Source organism: Malaclemys terrapin, chromosome 7, assembly GCF_027887155.1.
Source record: "Malaclemys terrapin pileata isolate rMalTer1 chromosome 7, rMalTer1.hap1, whole genome shotgun sequence".
NCBI lineage: Eukaryota > Metazoa > Chordata > Testudines > Emydidae > Malaclemys > Malaclemys terrapin.
In genome coordinates this window covers 86,610,305-86,624,946 of record NC_071511.1, presented here as the reverse complement: position 1 = coordinate 86,624,946, position 14,642 = coordinate 86,610,305, and the positions used below count along the sequence as shown (strand labels likewise).

Below are 14,642 nucleotides of genomic sequence, written 5' to 3'. Positions count from 1 at the left end.
GGAATTTCTACCACACTGCTGTCCCTGAACCTTGCTTTGGGGGTGTTGTATTTTGTATCAGCCACTAGCTAATGGGTTATGAAATGTGAAACTTTCCACTCCACTGGCTGAAAGAAGGAGCAGCTGTTCTCTCTGAAGACAACCTTGGTGCTTTTTGGCCCCAAAGGGCTTGTGCTCTTTGCTACCTCACTCTCTTCACAGCCTCTATTTGTCTGAGCACTCTTGATTGTTGGTCTCATAGCTTTCCTGAGTGGTTAGCTGCAGCTGCAGCAGTGTAATTCTAGACAGTTTTGTTGCTACCATAGGATTTGTACTGATGCTTTTGGCAGCGCGATGAGCAGCAAGCACAGGCATTAAAGCTGTCTGTAGACTTACAACAGGAAAATAACATGGCATCTTTGTTCAGCAGGTTGCTGTTAACCATTTGAGCTAAACTTCTTTTTTAAATGAAAGGTTTAAATTTTCCAGAAACTAATGTCTTGCACCAGTAACGCATCCCATGGGTGTCTCGTGAGTGACCAAGTTGTTCCTGACTCTCCATAACATGCAACTTCCATAGTGAATTGGCTCCCCAATAAGAAGGCTTGAGGGCGGGGTGGGGAGGAAATGTCTGCCCTTCAGTAAACATTGTAAATACACAAGTTCATTTCCCCCACAAGAAGTGGCAGGGAGATAGTCATCCTTATGTACCTGAGATTCTTGGGAAACATGATTGTTTTGGGTAAGTGGGGTTTGGATAATCTTGGTTCTAGTCTGTTGGATTTATTAGGAGCACTTGATAATGTAGATCACTAAATCTACCTTTTGTGGGCATGGGTTAAGTTTAGGCTAACAGGCTGTGTCCTAGTTACATACTGACTCCCTGAACTGTTACCCATTCTTGAGGGATTTTGGTGCCATGGATACTGTCTGTATCTTTCACTCTATGCTCCAGTGCTATGGAATTCCCTCCCTTGGGCCTGAGAAGGCCCACAAAATAGTTATCTTCTATTACTATTGAGAAAATAAATGACTTTTAACTGTTTCAAGGTTGCGGAAAATTGACAACATCCAAATCTTTGGGAAACCTGAGGTGTCTGTCATCTCTATCGGATCAGATGTTTTTGATATCTATCGGCTGTCAAATTTGTTAAGCACTAGAGGATGGAACTTAAATGTCCTGCAGTACCCGTCAAGGTGAGTTGACTGCCAAAATGGGAACAATTAATTTAGGCCAATTGTAGCCTAGCAGATGGACAAATACACCTGTGGTCAAGAAATGCCTTTAGATCCAGGAAGAGCAACTTTACAGCACTTCTTATAGCCAGTTCTCCCAACATCCCTGTGCAGGAGGTAGATAAGTAGCACCCTCACTTTACAGATGGAGGGAATCAAGTCAGAGAGGTGATGTGGCTACCCAAGGCCACACAGTGAGTCAGTGGCGGTCTGGATTAGAATTTGAGTTCCTGAAACCCAGTCACATCTATGTGTCTCTACACCATGTTGACTATCTGTCGAGATAGATCTCTGGTTTTCAGGAGATTGTAGTTGTCTACAGTTCTTAGCCAAGCATCTCTGAAAGTAGACTTCTAAAATGTGTTCATAAAAAAAACAACCACAACCAAACAAACTGCACAACACAGAGAAAAAAACTCACTGAGGTGCAAAGTTGGAGGGGAACCTAAATTATGCTAGTTCCTAGAGTTTTCTGGAAGCCTAGAATGGTGCAAAATTTTGTGGGTTTCTACAATATGTAAATATTCCCATTTAGCCTACTGTGTTTGAGCTGTCTGCATAGCCTGACTAAACAAAATGGTTGCTTTTTATGTCCTATGTATGAAATGGCCCCTCTTGCTTTGTCAAGAGTTGGTTATGCACATCTGCTAACAACTTGCATTTAGGCCTTGTCCTCACTGCTCATCAAAGCATGGACATTAAAATCTTAAGGAAGACAAGGCAGTTCATAGCTTGAACATGAGTTAGGTCAAGGTAAACGCTGGGCTTCCTATTACTCTCCACCTCAACCTGCTAATGTGTGAAAACTACAAACTGCCTTGTCCTTGCTAGTATTCTATCTCATGTTAGTTAACGTGTTGGCTAACACAAAGTAAGTACACACTTCCTAGTGAAAATGCACACTAATTACAGAGCATTTGAGGGTGCTTGTGTTAAAAGTTGATTACATACAACAATCTGCTAGAACTTGGTGAGTATTTCCCAAAGGGTGGGGCACATGCCCCTCAAGGATGTGAAGCAGTACCTGAGTGGGGAGGCAAGGACAGACCTCTCACTTGTTCTCCAGATTCTCAGTTTGCAATTAAAAAAAAAAATCGCTTTTAAAGAAAACCTTCAAAACATGAGGCTAAGGTAGAGGTGAGTTTGTAGAGAAGCTGAAACAATAGCTCTGAGGTGTGAGCTGCTCCATTCATTTCAATAGGTGCTAGCTCAGATACTAATAATAGTTATCAGAGTTGAGATTTTAAAATATTTCAAAGCATGTAAGAAAGTAGAGGGAAGTATATTATGAAGATCCACACAAGCATTTCCTAAAGTGTGTGTGTGTTGAGGGAAAGGATGAAAGATTAACTAGAGAAGGGTGGGATGTTGTAGTTACATGTATTAAGATGCGTGGGTCTTTAACATGTGGTGAGGTTACAGAGGGAGGTGTGACTGCCATTTCTGTAAAGAAGGGCTCAGCTTTCAAATGTCTGGGAAACACTGTTTAATGTGTATTCTCCCTGGATTTATTGTATTTGAAGGGGCAATAGCAGTGAGTTACCTGCTTTTCCTTTTTGAAAATCAATCAATCTGATTATTCTTTAGAACACCTACGTATGGGTGCTGGCAGGCCCAACGTGTTATATCTTAAATTTTCGAAGGGGCCTCATCAGTCAAGGGGAGTGGTATGACTTAAACCCTCCTAGTTACTCTGAAAATGTAAGGAATAGTTTTCTGCCCTTTCCATTGTGAAATGGCTTATCTTTCCTCTCCCCTTTGCTTGTAGCATCCATCTCTGCATTACGCTGTTGCACACAAAACCTGGCATTGCAGAACAATTCTTGGAGGATGTCAGAGACTGTGTCTTAGAGATCATGAAGGACCCTAAAGCCAAGACCACCGGCATGGTAAGGAGACCCTGTACAATAAGAGTGAAGTTGTATTGAAATGATTAAATCTCTAAATTCACACATCCCTGTTGGGATAGAGTTTTACTGCATAATAATTTATTCATTTTTTAACCATAGGGTGCCATCTATGGAATGGCGCAGTCCATCCCAGACAGGAACATGGTATCAGAGATTTCTCATGCATACTTGGACTGCCTCTATAGCACAGACATCCCTTCCAGTGACAAACACATGAACGGTTCTCCTGGACACTCCTGAATGTAGTAACTGGTACTTTACCAGCCAGCTCTGAGGTGGTATTCTGAATTCCTGGAGGAAGGAGATCATACTAAGCTACTGTCTTTGATCCTGCAAATGCAGGCGGCAGCTTTATCTACAGAACTTTCCTCCCCTTTCTCTTTGTCTCATTCCTCTACTTTCTGAAATCAACTTTTGAGTAATTTCAGCTGTCTTTGTCACTTCTCAATAGTTGGTTTAGTTTTAATTTTTCTATTGTATCACCGTAGTTAGCTACCAAGACTAGTCCTAAAAGTCTTGGGTGGAATGGCATTGTTATGGCAATTGAATGTCCATTCCACAACCCCCTAACTCCTCAGGTATTCTGTCTTTGTTTATTCTGTACTATTTTTTTTTTCCTGGAAGAAAAGCTGTGGATCTTTTATTTAGTGAATGCCCCACTAGGATTTGGGTTCTCTGTAATTGTCTGAAACATAGACATTGAGGCAACCTCCCCAGAAGTTGGAGGTAGAAAGTGAATTGAACACAAGTATTCAGTGACTCCTCCAACGGTACTGCTAACTACTGTAGGAAACCGTGTTTAACAAATTGTGTGATGGGGGGGATTATATCTTGCTAACTCTGAACATGATAGTCTTTCCTTTATTGATTCACCAATCCAGTCTTTGAATTCTCTACATATGGAGATCCAGTTAGATACAGTTGTCAATTTATAGATAGTAATTTCTTTGGATGACTTTCTTAATGTAAGCAACTCTTCCTGAGCCTTGTATAAATTGCAATAGAAGTAGAAAATTAATTTTAAACCAAACTGGTAGGATAGGGGAAAGAGTCTGAAGGTACTTGGCAAGAACCACTCTTTATGCAGTATCATTGCTTTCCTGCCTCTTGTTCTAGAACTTTTACATTACCACCCATAATGCTGTTGTATCTTGCACAACTCTGGAGGAGAGCAAAATGATTATTTTATTGTATGTAACTTGAAGGTTTTGCACTATCCTAAAATGCTGCAGTGAAGTCAGTTGAGCCTTGCTCTGTGTAATGGCTTGGGATTTGTGCAAACATATGGCACCAAAGTTAACTTTTTTTACACAGTCGTTTAATATGAAGAGATGACTTTTGTAAAAGAAAGTAGTGGTTTCTGTCTGCTCTTTGCACTGACTCTTTTAAGGCACATTTTCAAAGGGCATTCACCAGTGTGCCTTGACACTGCTCCAGCTTTTCCTGAGACGTCAGGAAGAGTATGATGGATCAGCTGCTGACTGTGATGTGGCCATGGTCATCTCCTTATGGTACTATGTTGAAAATAATCCATAGCAAATTGGACTCAGGTACAGTACACTCCACCCTCAATGTAATAATCTTATTGAGCCAAGTGTTTTCAGTGTTATAAAGGTGTTGATATAGTGCTGAGCGTGAGGTGTTATGGTGGGATCTAATTAATATTGAAAATATGAAGGTCTTGGTTCTGAGGAGGGGGGTCTCTATCAAGAATTAGCTTACTTTGTCCTTTATGCAGACTGCATTGAGTAGACTTGTAAAATGGTTGCAGCCCCCTAAACAAACTAGAAAAGCTTTTGATGCTAATCATTGGTGTAGTTAGCCCTGTAGAGCCTTATAATTAGGGTGGAGTGCGTTTTCCAATACTCGTTCTTTTGATCCATTTCTGCAAACTACTAGACACTTCAAATGCAAACAGCTCTCACAAGAGGTGGTTGCATTATGCAATGCTTCCTGGAGGTGGCGGGAAATGCTGTAAATCTTAAAGGAGGGCCCCCTTCACCTCCAGTACTGGATTTGCTTGCATCCAGACTGCTCCTGAGTGACTCAACATGTCTGAAACGCACACTTGCACAGTAGCTATGCAAAGTGAGAGTGAATTACGAGCCATTGCTAAAGCAAGCTTAGTGCTGGGTTCAAAGTCTGTGGAAGAGGATATTCTTTTTTAAAATATCTACTATTCTGAACTCTGAGTCAATACAGCGTAGCCATCTTATAGATTTCAGTAAGATAAGGTGGGCACATGTCTACTTACTCAAAGAATTCTTTTCAGCCCTCTTCTTGAAACATTTAATTCAGATTGCCAGATACTCCATTTGTGTCTTGCTGACTTAGCCAACATGTATTGGACCTAATCATTCGCATCCTGCCATCTGAGGATCACTACATCTCTCACAGTATACTGTGCTTTGGAAAGGGATCTTCTATATAAATTCCTGGCTATTTTGATAGTTGACTTCCAACCCAGACCTAAAAAAAGGGAAAAACAGTTCTAAAAAACCCTCTCCAATTCTCCTTACCTTCTTCCCCAGGAATTACATGGGGCTAACAAATCAGTGTTTCAATTCACTTTTTTTTTTTTTTTTTACATGTACTTGAAGAGGTATTTGTCTCTGTGTACTCCATTCTGGGCTTCATGTACTGTTGATGCTTGTGACTCTTTGATTATGTTTTATGTACATTTGATCTATACTGTAAATGTAATCTGTTCTGCACACTGTATGTTACTAGTATGCAGTTTTTATTTGCCTTTGCCATTTTAATATAGAATCTGTATCTGCTTTATCATGCATACTGTTTTTAGAAAAATGGTGACATTAATACATTATTTACTGGGTTTTAAACTCTACAGGGTGGATTGTAATCTGAAACTTGATGGTACTTTTCTAGGGGCAGGAGGTTCTCAAAATATCAAATTCTATCTTCCTGTAAGAGTTTTTCAAACAAGGTATTTAAACACTGGCAATGTTTCAGGGTGGAAAGGAATTAATGTGCCTGTGAAGGGCTCACAAGGAAGGTAGCTGCTTGCAGATGTTTGACCTTTATTTGCCAAATGGAACACTATATCCTATGTAAAGTGTCAGGGTGCAGTGGATACTGCTGAGCCATTGATTCCATCTGCGCTTTCTTGATGCTTTCAAGAAGATTAAGATGCATATAATGAGACTATGACACACATTACATGTGCACCCATTGTTTTTAAGGGGCCTCCAGGGCAGGATTTGCTCTGATGGTGATATTCTGTAACATTCACTCTCGCTTATTACTGGTTAAAACTCTGTAGACTGAAATTATTGAAGAGATGGTAAAATGCTGTAGTGGAGAGTCCTTTTTGTATTAAAATGGTTCACTTAATTATCCAAGCCCACTGTATTTATTGAAGAAGGGTTTTCTAAACCACTAGCTGGAATCCTTGGTGATCCAGCCATGATTTTGCAGGGAGGTGGTGTCTTTTCAATGCTGGTACGTAGCCTAGGCCACTGCTCCTGGCTTGTGCGTTGGTGTGGTTTCCTGTTCATTAATGTGAATTACAGCTTTGCAACTGCTTTTCTTCCTGCTGCCCAGATAAGGGCATTGCCTCTGACTGCTCTTAACGTGTGGTGTTTAAGGGTATTAAAGGAAGGCTATATTAAGGAGCTGTGGATTTTCTATAGTGAATTCTGGCGTTGGACAAATATAAGGGTTAGACCTGAGTCAGCCACTTGTAGAGCTCCTCTTAGAATGTTGATCTTGTGGTTTTTGCCCTGACAAAATCAGATACCCATGTTATTGCATCCATGAGAGGTGACAGTACTACAGTGCCAAAATATCTTTTAGGGGAAGTCTCTGCTGGAATAAAAGACTCTCCCCCACTCACAGGGTCCCAGAGCTTGGACAGCAGCACCTGAACGCGATCATCTACACAGCAGTTTTACAGCCCTGCAGCCAGAGCCCCACCAGCCTGAGTCAGCTGAGCCGGGCCAGCCACGGGATTTAACTGCTGTGTAGACGTACCCTTAGAGTCAAACTGCTTTCATCATACTCTGGCTTAAAGGCAGAGTGCCTTTCTACTTAACACTGCACTATGCTCTTTTACATGTTCTCCTGTTTTTCAAAGTCCTACCATACCTACAGTACAATCTTGAATACTGACTCTTCAAACCCTGTGAGCCAAGGATACCTTTCCCTATTTAGAATTATTGGATATTTATTATTACTAGCTTTACCAGCTCCGTTTCATGGATGTCCCCTTCTGGACCCTGTTTTTTGACCACTTCTCTTTGAGGTAGAGATGTTTAAAAGCACATGCAACTGCTCCAGAAGTTAGTTATGCCTCAGGAAGGCTTCCCCATGCAATGACCTGGAGACATGTGGAGTGAATTACAGGAGGAATGGGAGGAGAGAGCAAATATGAATAACTTGCTTAGTTTTTTCAACTTAGTTTGTTCAGTCAAAACTATGCAGTGAATGCTCCCTTCAAACTGACAACTGGTATGTTATGAGAACTTTATTGTAAACACTTAGATATTTTCAGCTGACATTCCTGGCTCCCAGCTCTGTATTATGGCCAGTTGCAACACAGGTAATCCCACATAGTATTATATCAGTTATTTGAACAAAGCTTACAAATGTAACCAAACTGCACATCACAGATACTGGTCTGCTAACAGAAGAGACCAGGGGACATAGGCTTCACTGTAGACAAAACAGTATAATTGTAAAGTAAGAAGCAAGCACACAACTGTCTGAGTAACAATAAACTCAAACTGCTTGCACTGACAGTTGTATAATATTACTCTCTTCCGCTAAAGGCCAGATATACCAAAAGTGCCAGAGGTCAAGCAATTTTACACTGGTAGTCACTGGACCAAAAAATAAGGCAGCTTTCATCCTGGTGACTGAAAAGTAGGAAATATGTTTACGCTAGGGCAGCTTATTCCCTCTGAAACTTTGAGCTGTGGTGGAAGAGGAGCCGAGCATAGCATTGTCTTCTGCCTGGATCAGGAACTGCGTGGAACCAGCAAATGGTTCTAACTTCAGTTTTAAGAATGAGAGAGGAGACGGTGGCTGTTCAGCCAATTCAGGCTTATGTACTCCCAGCCTCGTTCAAGACAGAGAAGCTGCAACTTGCTCTATGAAACTGGCCAAATTGATATCCCGCTCGGATAAGCCTGCACACTCGTGTGTGCTCAGGATAATGTGAACCTAAAACAAAACAAAAATACTTGCAGTTGATGGAAAGAGCAGCCATATTCTAAACTTAGACAACCATTTACAATGTTGGTATATCTGAAGTAGTGTTAAGTACTTCCATTACTTTTCCCCCAGCAGTACCCATAAAATCTCTAATAGTGGGACAGCAGAAACAAGAGATGGGTGCAAACTTCATGGCACTCCAACTTTTGTGAGTTGGATCCACTACTAGAGCTTCATTGTGATGCTACAATACTATTAATGGGGATAGGCATGATTTATACAATTGTCTTGCCTCGCAACATGTAAACAACCTCCTCACTCTTAACAGAAGGAACTGCTAAGCGTTATCTATTTGTACTGCCATAGCACCTAAGGGCCTGAGTCATGGCCCAGCATCCCATCGTCCTAAGTGCCCTACAAACAGAAAATGTTATACTGTTTATCCGTTGTCAAACCTGAAGCACCTTCCATCTTATGAGATCTAATCGCCCACTGCCATCCTTTACCTTGCTGTAAACGTTGAACCATTCAGGGTGGTGGTCCAGTTTTTCTGCCTGCAAAGCGACTCTGGTCATGAACCCAAAGGCCTGCCCAGAGGGAACAAAAGACAAGTTAGTTGTAAGCCAACTGTAATGGTGGCTCACAATTATTTATGGTTGGCATGTCCTTGATGGAATTAACTTCCTTTCCTTTTTGGGAATCCAGGCAAACACAAAACTTGCCTAACACTACATTGCCTTTGCCTAAGATTTCCACAGACGTCCACCTCTCTGTGTGGGGAAAAGTTCTACAAAAACACTGACTGACTGGTTGAGTAGTTGGATGTCTTCAGTAATCGATGCTCTTACTCAGCCAGAAGCTTATGAACTGGTTGCAGGAGTTACTGGGTTAGATTCTATGGCCTGTGTTATGCAAGTATTCAGAACAGATGAGAATGGTCCCTTCTGATCTAAACATCTATGAACAGAGGAAAACAGTTTGTTTAAAATAAGCATTAACTTCCTGGGTGGGATCCCTAAACTGACATGCAGAGCACTGGCAGTATGGACGTAGGTGTCAGTTTCTGTACCCGACTGAAGTCCTTGAAATGGAACTCTTTGAAGATGGCATCTCTCCCTTCCACCTCATTCCATCCTACAGCTTTCAGGTTTGGCAGCAGTTGCTCCCTCTCATCAGTGCTCAACCTGTGGGCTTTTCCTGCCTAGGAGAGAAATAAAAAGTAGAAGAATGGACCAAGAAGACACAGGCTGTTGACGTTTGCTTGAGCAGAGGTAATGCTTCCTTTCTCTGAGTAAATAGAAAGTGGGTGCTCAAATCAGTGAGGCACAGATAAAGTATACATGCAATGAGGCTTTCCTTACTTCTGTCATGAGCTGAAGCACCCACCTAGTAACTTAAGCCCCTTAGGCTATTTTACGGTTACCAATGCTTATTGGTCACGACCTGCAGCACTCCAGGGCTGTGCTTGCCTTCACCATGTACTACAAACTGGGCTAAAATGAGTGATGGCTGTATGATGTGAACCATCTCTGCTATGTACTGCTGAGAAGCTCCCAAACAAGTATACTTTAAACTTCAACTAATACTAAAACTAAATTATTCAGAGGGATAGATATTTACGAGTTCTGTGTAACTGAAACATTTCCAGAAGGCAAGAAAAGGGCAATCCAGCATTCTCCACAAAAGGAGCTATCTGGACTGCAGCTTTGGTGCGGAATGCCCCTTTCAAAGTTAGGGGAGGGAATCCTCAAATTAACCAAGATTTATTTACTTTGAAAGCTGGCTGCAATATGCCATCCTACCCAAACTGCAGTGTTTTCCTCCCAGGAGGGTATAGGAAAAGTTGCATGAATGGACAAACCATTTCATAGTAACAGATTTATTGCTCTGTTAATGTTTAAGCAACTGCTTTCCCCACTTTGCTGTCCCTGGATGTCTTTGGATCTTGGGAGGAACATTTTGCGATTGGTCAGATTAAACCAGTGCTTAAACTTTTCCATATTATGTGCCTACATTACAGCAGAAGTTTCAGAACACCTCTTCCATCTAACCACTAAATAAAGGGAGGCTATTTGTGACCCAAAATTGAAAGGGAGGAGTGATTATTTTGCATTGTCTTTCATTATTGTTGGCTAGAGCTGTTCCTGTTATAGTTTTTTAGAATAATACTGCCATTCTTCATGACTCAGTTTTACAACACATCACGCTTGGGTGGAGTAAGTCAGCCAAGATAAACTGGAGCATGATTCAGTTTAAGATGAGCATAACTGGATAAGTGGGAATTGCCCAATAGCACCTATCCTGGGCCTATTGAAGAGGGCAGGAGCAATAGGTGAGCTGGTGTCAGAGCCTTATTTCAGCAACCCAAATCCTTGCAGATTAGATGATGCTCTGTTTTATAATGGGCCTTTTAAAAATCCTAGCTTCACTGGGGCTGAAGTTGATGTATTTTTGGAATTGCATACACACGCACTTATGTGGAATCTTAAATGGTGAATAGCCAGGATGCCTTGGAAGTCTGACTTTTGATAGCTGCTTAAAATGATGCATTTTGTGTGGTGCTACTTTGAGCGTGTTATTCAATCTAAACTCCCCTATGTCGTCTTAGTCTTTGGTCAGTTATCCTAGTATTTATTTTCTGAAACATCTGGACAAAGAAATAGAACCATGGTTTTCTCTGATTCAGGTAGTCTGAGGATGCAGAGCCCAAAAGGCTGGTCACTGAGCAGATACTATTTCTCTAGTATTGTGGGTTTCTCTTTTTGTGTGTGTGTTTTGGGGAAGGGGGGGGGGGGGGGGTTGTGCTCCACAAGCCATTCTGTATGGAAACTCTGAATGCCCATGTTTAAGCACACTGGACTATAATTACGCATGTAGGCAAAGGCACATATAATCCTCTGCTAGACAGGATTTATCATAAATGAACCCACTAACCAGTTATGATGAGGTACAGGTATGTGTGCCCTATAGTGACACCCAAACTTAAGTTAAAACCAGTGGATGGGCTCTGGATAAACTGTATCCGAGAGAATGCAAGATGAAACACTAGGTTAAATGTGATGCTACTGAATTTATTTCATAACTTCTCTTGAGATATAGATCAATGTCAGGTATAATTTAAGGTGTGTGATTCATTCAAAGTGTATTTTGTGAAAGCATTCCTTGTACCTGTCTACCAACAAGCTAATTCTAAACACCCTCCCTGCTCACAGAAGTATTACTTTTTAATGGTATCCCTGTATTTCTGTTGCTCACTTCAGCCCTGTCCCCCATCAGGCTGCTTTGTTGTGTGATCTGAGGCAGAGATTTTTTTTTTATTAAAGATGCAGTGTAAACACCGCTCAGCACAGTAAAACCTCAGCCAATGCCCTTTGTGTGATCTCTAGATAAGCTTATTCTAGGTATCTTAGCAACCAGGATAAAGCGGGGTGGAAGCTGACTTACCATAACGCCATCAGAACCAGACACTTTCTCCTGTGTGGCATAGACACTAGCTAGAAGGGAAAAGCTGTTAACACACCCCATATGCTGCATGTTTGTGAGTGAGGCGGGGGGAGAATCACTTAGGTTATTTCAACACTTTGAAATGTTTTCTGGCTGCCTGGTAATCTAGAGATTAGGGCTCCAGGCTGCCGTGCAAGTACGATTCCTCCAAATTGACTTGCAACAGCAGAGGAAGAACAGTCTGGCCAGTGTGTGGCTCTGATGGGGCTATTGCTTTCCTCTTGGTGTGCTATAAAATGGCTAGAGCCACCTGAATGCCTGAACAGGTTAATAGTCCAGCCACTGTCACGATGGAAGTGCGTCTGGCTTCTAGGCAAGCAGTACAGGGGGGAGGGACTATGATGAAAACAAGATAAGTTAGTGATGACTAAGCAGGGGACAGGTGTACTTTCCCCTTTATTATGGGAACATGACCCTTATGGTCTCCTCACGCATGCGTCCCCTCCCCCACTGTGCAACGGTCTCTTACAAAACAGCAGCTGTTGTAACAGAAACTGCATCACCATAAAATGCACTGTGGTGGCTGTAGGATGACAGGCCCTCAGTTCTGCAGGTACGTCCTAGCTGCCTATACTGCAATGAACCGTGGTCCTGTTCCACCATGATTGGCTGACTTTCCCATGGGCTACTAGTGTATCCGAGCCTGGCCGTTCTCCCTCCACCTGTGACTCTGGCTCAAGCTGCTTCTGCACTGGAGCTTCACTTCCCTATTGAATTAAGAGTGTAATGAAGCTATGGGATTTTCTAAATCCCAGCTTCACAAGTGGGAGTACCCCAGACACAATTGCATGCCCGAGTAGCTCAAAGCCAGCGTGAGGGGCCATAGCAGGTTTGGGCAAAGAGGCAAAACAGTAAAGCCAGTCTCCCTCATCAAGGCTAGAACTTGCTATAGGATAGGGCATAGCCTTACGTCAGTCCCAGTAATCTTTAGCTTCTGAATCCTCTTGCTGCCTCCCGTCATGACAGGCACACAAACTTGCCCTCCTCCCAGTTACCAAAGCTGCCTGAGTTCTCTAAACCCAAATGCTCCTGTACAGCCTCCTCTCCCCCTTGGACAGTATTAGAAGTGTCCTAGTTTTCTGTCCTGAAGTCTGGCCCCACGAGGCTGCTTCTTTGTCAGTACTGCCAGCTAATGCCTTCCACATGCTCTCACTGGTTAAAACATGTTTCCCATTACAGCTAATTTAATAAATCTTAAAATGTTTTGCTGGATTTTCCAGCAGCCATGTTGTTGTTTGTTCCTGTCCGAAACAGCAGACTTGCCACACAATGGTGCACAGAAACCAACTCGACTAGTCTTTGCAATTTCATCAAAAAAAAAAAAATCGCCATACACAAATCCAGCAATTTCCTTTTAGAGTTTGCTTGGTGCTTATGAAAGTGAGAAGCCGCTATTATTGGCTAGAGGTAGATATATTGCAAGCAGGGCTGCAAATGACCAATGTGCCCAAAGCAGTGCATCTCAACCCTTACATGCAGCATCCTCTGCTATTGTAGTGCTCTGCCTATTCCCCTTAGCCCTGATCTGCAATTTCTGTTATTCTAAGCCTGGGATCCTATGGAGCTCTGTTCATAAGATACAAGTCCAACCTGCAGCATCCCTGCTTTAGCTGTACCAGAGCCCTGGCCCTATGCATCTGGAAAAAAATGCAAAGGTTTTCTATGCAAGAGTCAGTGGGACTATATAGTAAACCAAGCAGTGTTATAAATTTTTACCAATGTGGTTCACAAGATAGAGTGATTGCAGTGGATGTTGCATCTCTGATGGAGTGTTAATGGGGACTATTCATATTTGTAACTGCTTTGCAGAAAGGGAAGCCCAACAACACCCCCCGAGAGATTCCCATTGGTGAACACCCACTTAGGACTGGAGTAGCTGCCTATAGGTTGCCTGGGTTAGTCATTACTAAAGACGAAAGCTTTGTTCTTTTCTCCCTCCTCTTGTACAATAGAGCAGCTGGCTTAAACCTTTCTGCCTTTCCAAATAGCATAGCTGTTACTTGCAAAGCAAAGTCTGGCCTTCGAAGCCGTGACTTACCATGGCTGTAGATTGCCTGTGGACTCAGTAACTGGTATTCAGATGCAGCAAATGCATGTGTGTGTATATACGAAAGACCAGATGAGCAACAGGCAGAGGCACAGCTTGTGTCTGAGCTCTTCTTGCAGATGGTAAGGCGGAGGGGAGGGGGGAGAGAGGAGGCGTGGCAAGTGTTTTAAATCCACCCACTACAAACAGCTGTAACTGTTGCCCAGGTCCTAATGATTTACCAATAGTAGAATCAAAGGGCAGAGATTGCTTGTTTTCTGCCGCACTCTGTCATGGACACAGCAGGACCTATTGGCTGTCTATTGAGGTATGCTAAAATTGCTCTGTGTTTGCATCTGTTTTATGTAGAAGCATCAACGGTCTGTGTCCACCTTTCCTTTCTCAGCTGGAGACTAACCGTTTCTGCCATCCCAGGCGCCTTGCTGAAGCAAGAACAGGATAATGATTAAAATAGAAAGCTTACATGTACAGTTGCTGGTGGGGATACATTTGATTACATAAGAGGGTTGTTTGACTGATCACGAGATGGTGTGATAACATTTTATTTACCCTTCCCTCCTGGGATTGCACAATACAGTTTCTGAAAATTAACACAAATGAAAACTTCAGGGGTGAGAGTTCAGATGGCAATAGGGGCCAACCTACCCAACCTCTTTAAAAACATGTAAATAAGTTAAGGGAAGAGTCTGCAGGGTGAATAACACACATCCATAAGGCACTCACTTCTATCACCAATAGAGACTGAAATTATATGCACTCAACTTCATCCCACTAGTGATCTCAACAGATCC

At 42.3% G+C, this 14,642-nt stretch overlaps 2 protein-coding genes across 2 annotated transcripts in view; one reads left to right on the top strand and one right to left on the bottom strand.

Moving 5' to 3' along the window:
* The window catches only part of SGPL1 (sphingosine-1-phosphate lyase 1), a 48,495-nt gene extending 42,013 nt beyond the window's left edge, over positions 1–6,482 (top strand). The window contains exons 12-14 of the mRNA XM_054034274.1: positions 1,030–1,176; positions 2,984–3,104; positions 3,225–6,482. Coding sequence (XP_053890249.1) covers positions 1,030–1,176; positions 2,984–3,104; positions 3,225–3,365 — 409 coding nt within the window. The 3' untranslated portion in view covers positions 3,366–6,482. The remainder of the gene's footprint in view (positions 1–1,029; positions 1,177–2,983; positions 3,105–3,224) is intronic.
* Positions 6,483–7,593: 1,111 nt separating this feature from the next.
* On the bottom strand, positions 7,594–13,982 carry PCBD1 (pterin-4 alpha-carbinolamine dehydratase 1). Its single transcript, XM_054033332.1, has 4 exons — positions 13,843–13,982; positions 9,370–9,501; positions 8,807–8,887; positions 7,594–8,309 (listed from the first exon to the last, which is right to left on the bottom strand). Exons 1-4 carry the CDS (start codon positions 13,843–13,845, stop codon positions 8,211–8,213), a joined length of 315 nt encoding a protein of 104 aa, XP_053889307.1. The 5' UTR covers positions 13,846–13,982; the 3' UTR covers positions 7,594–8,210.
* Positions 13,983–14,642: the final 660 nt, after the last annotated feature.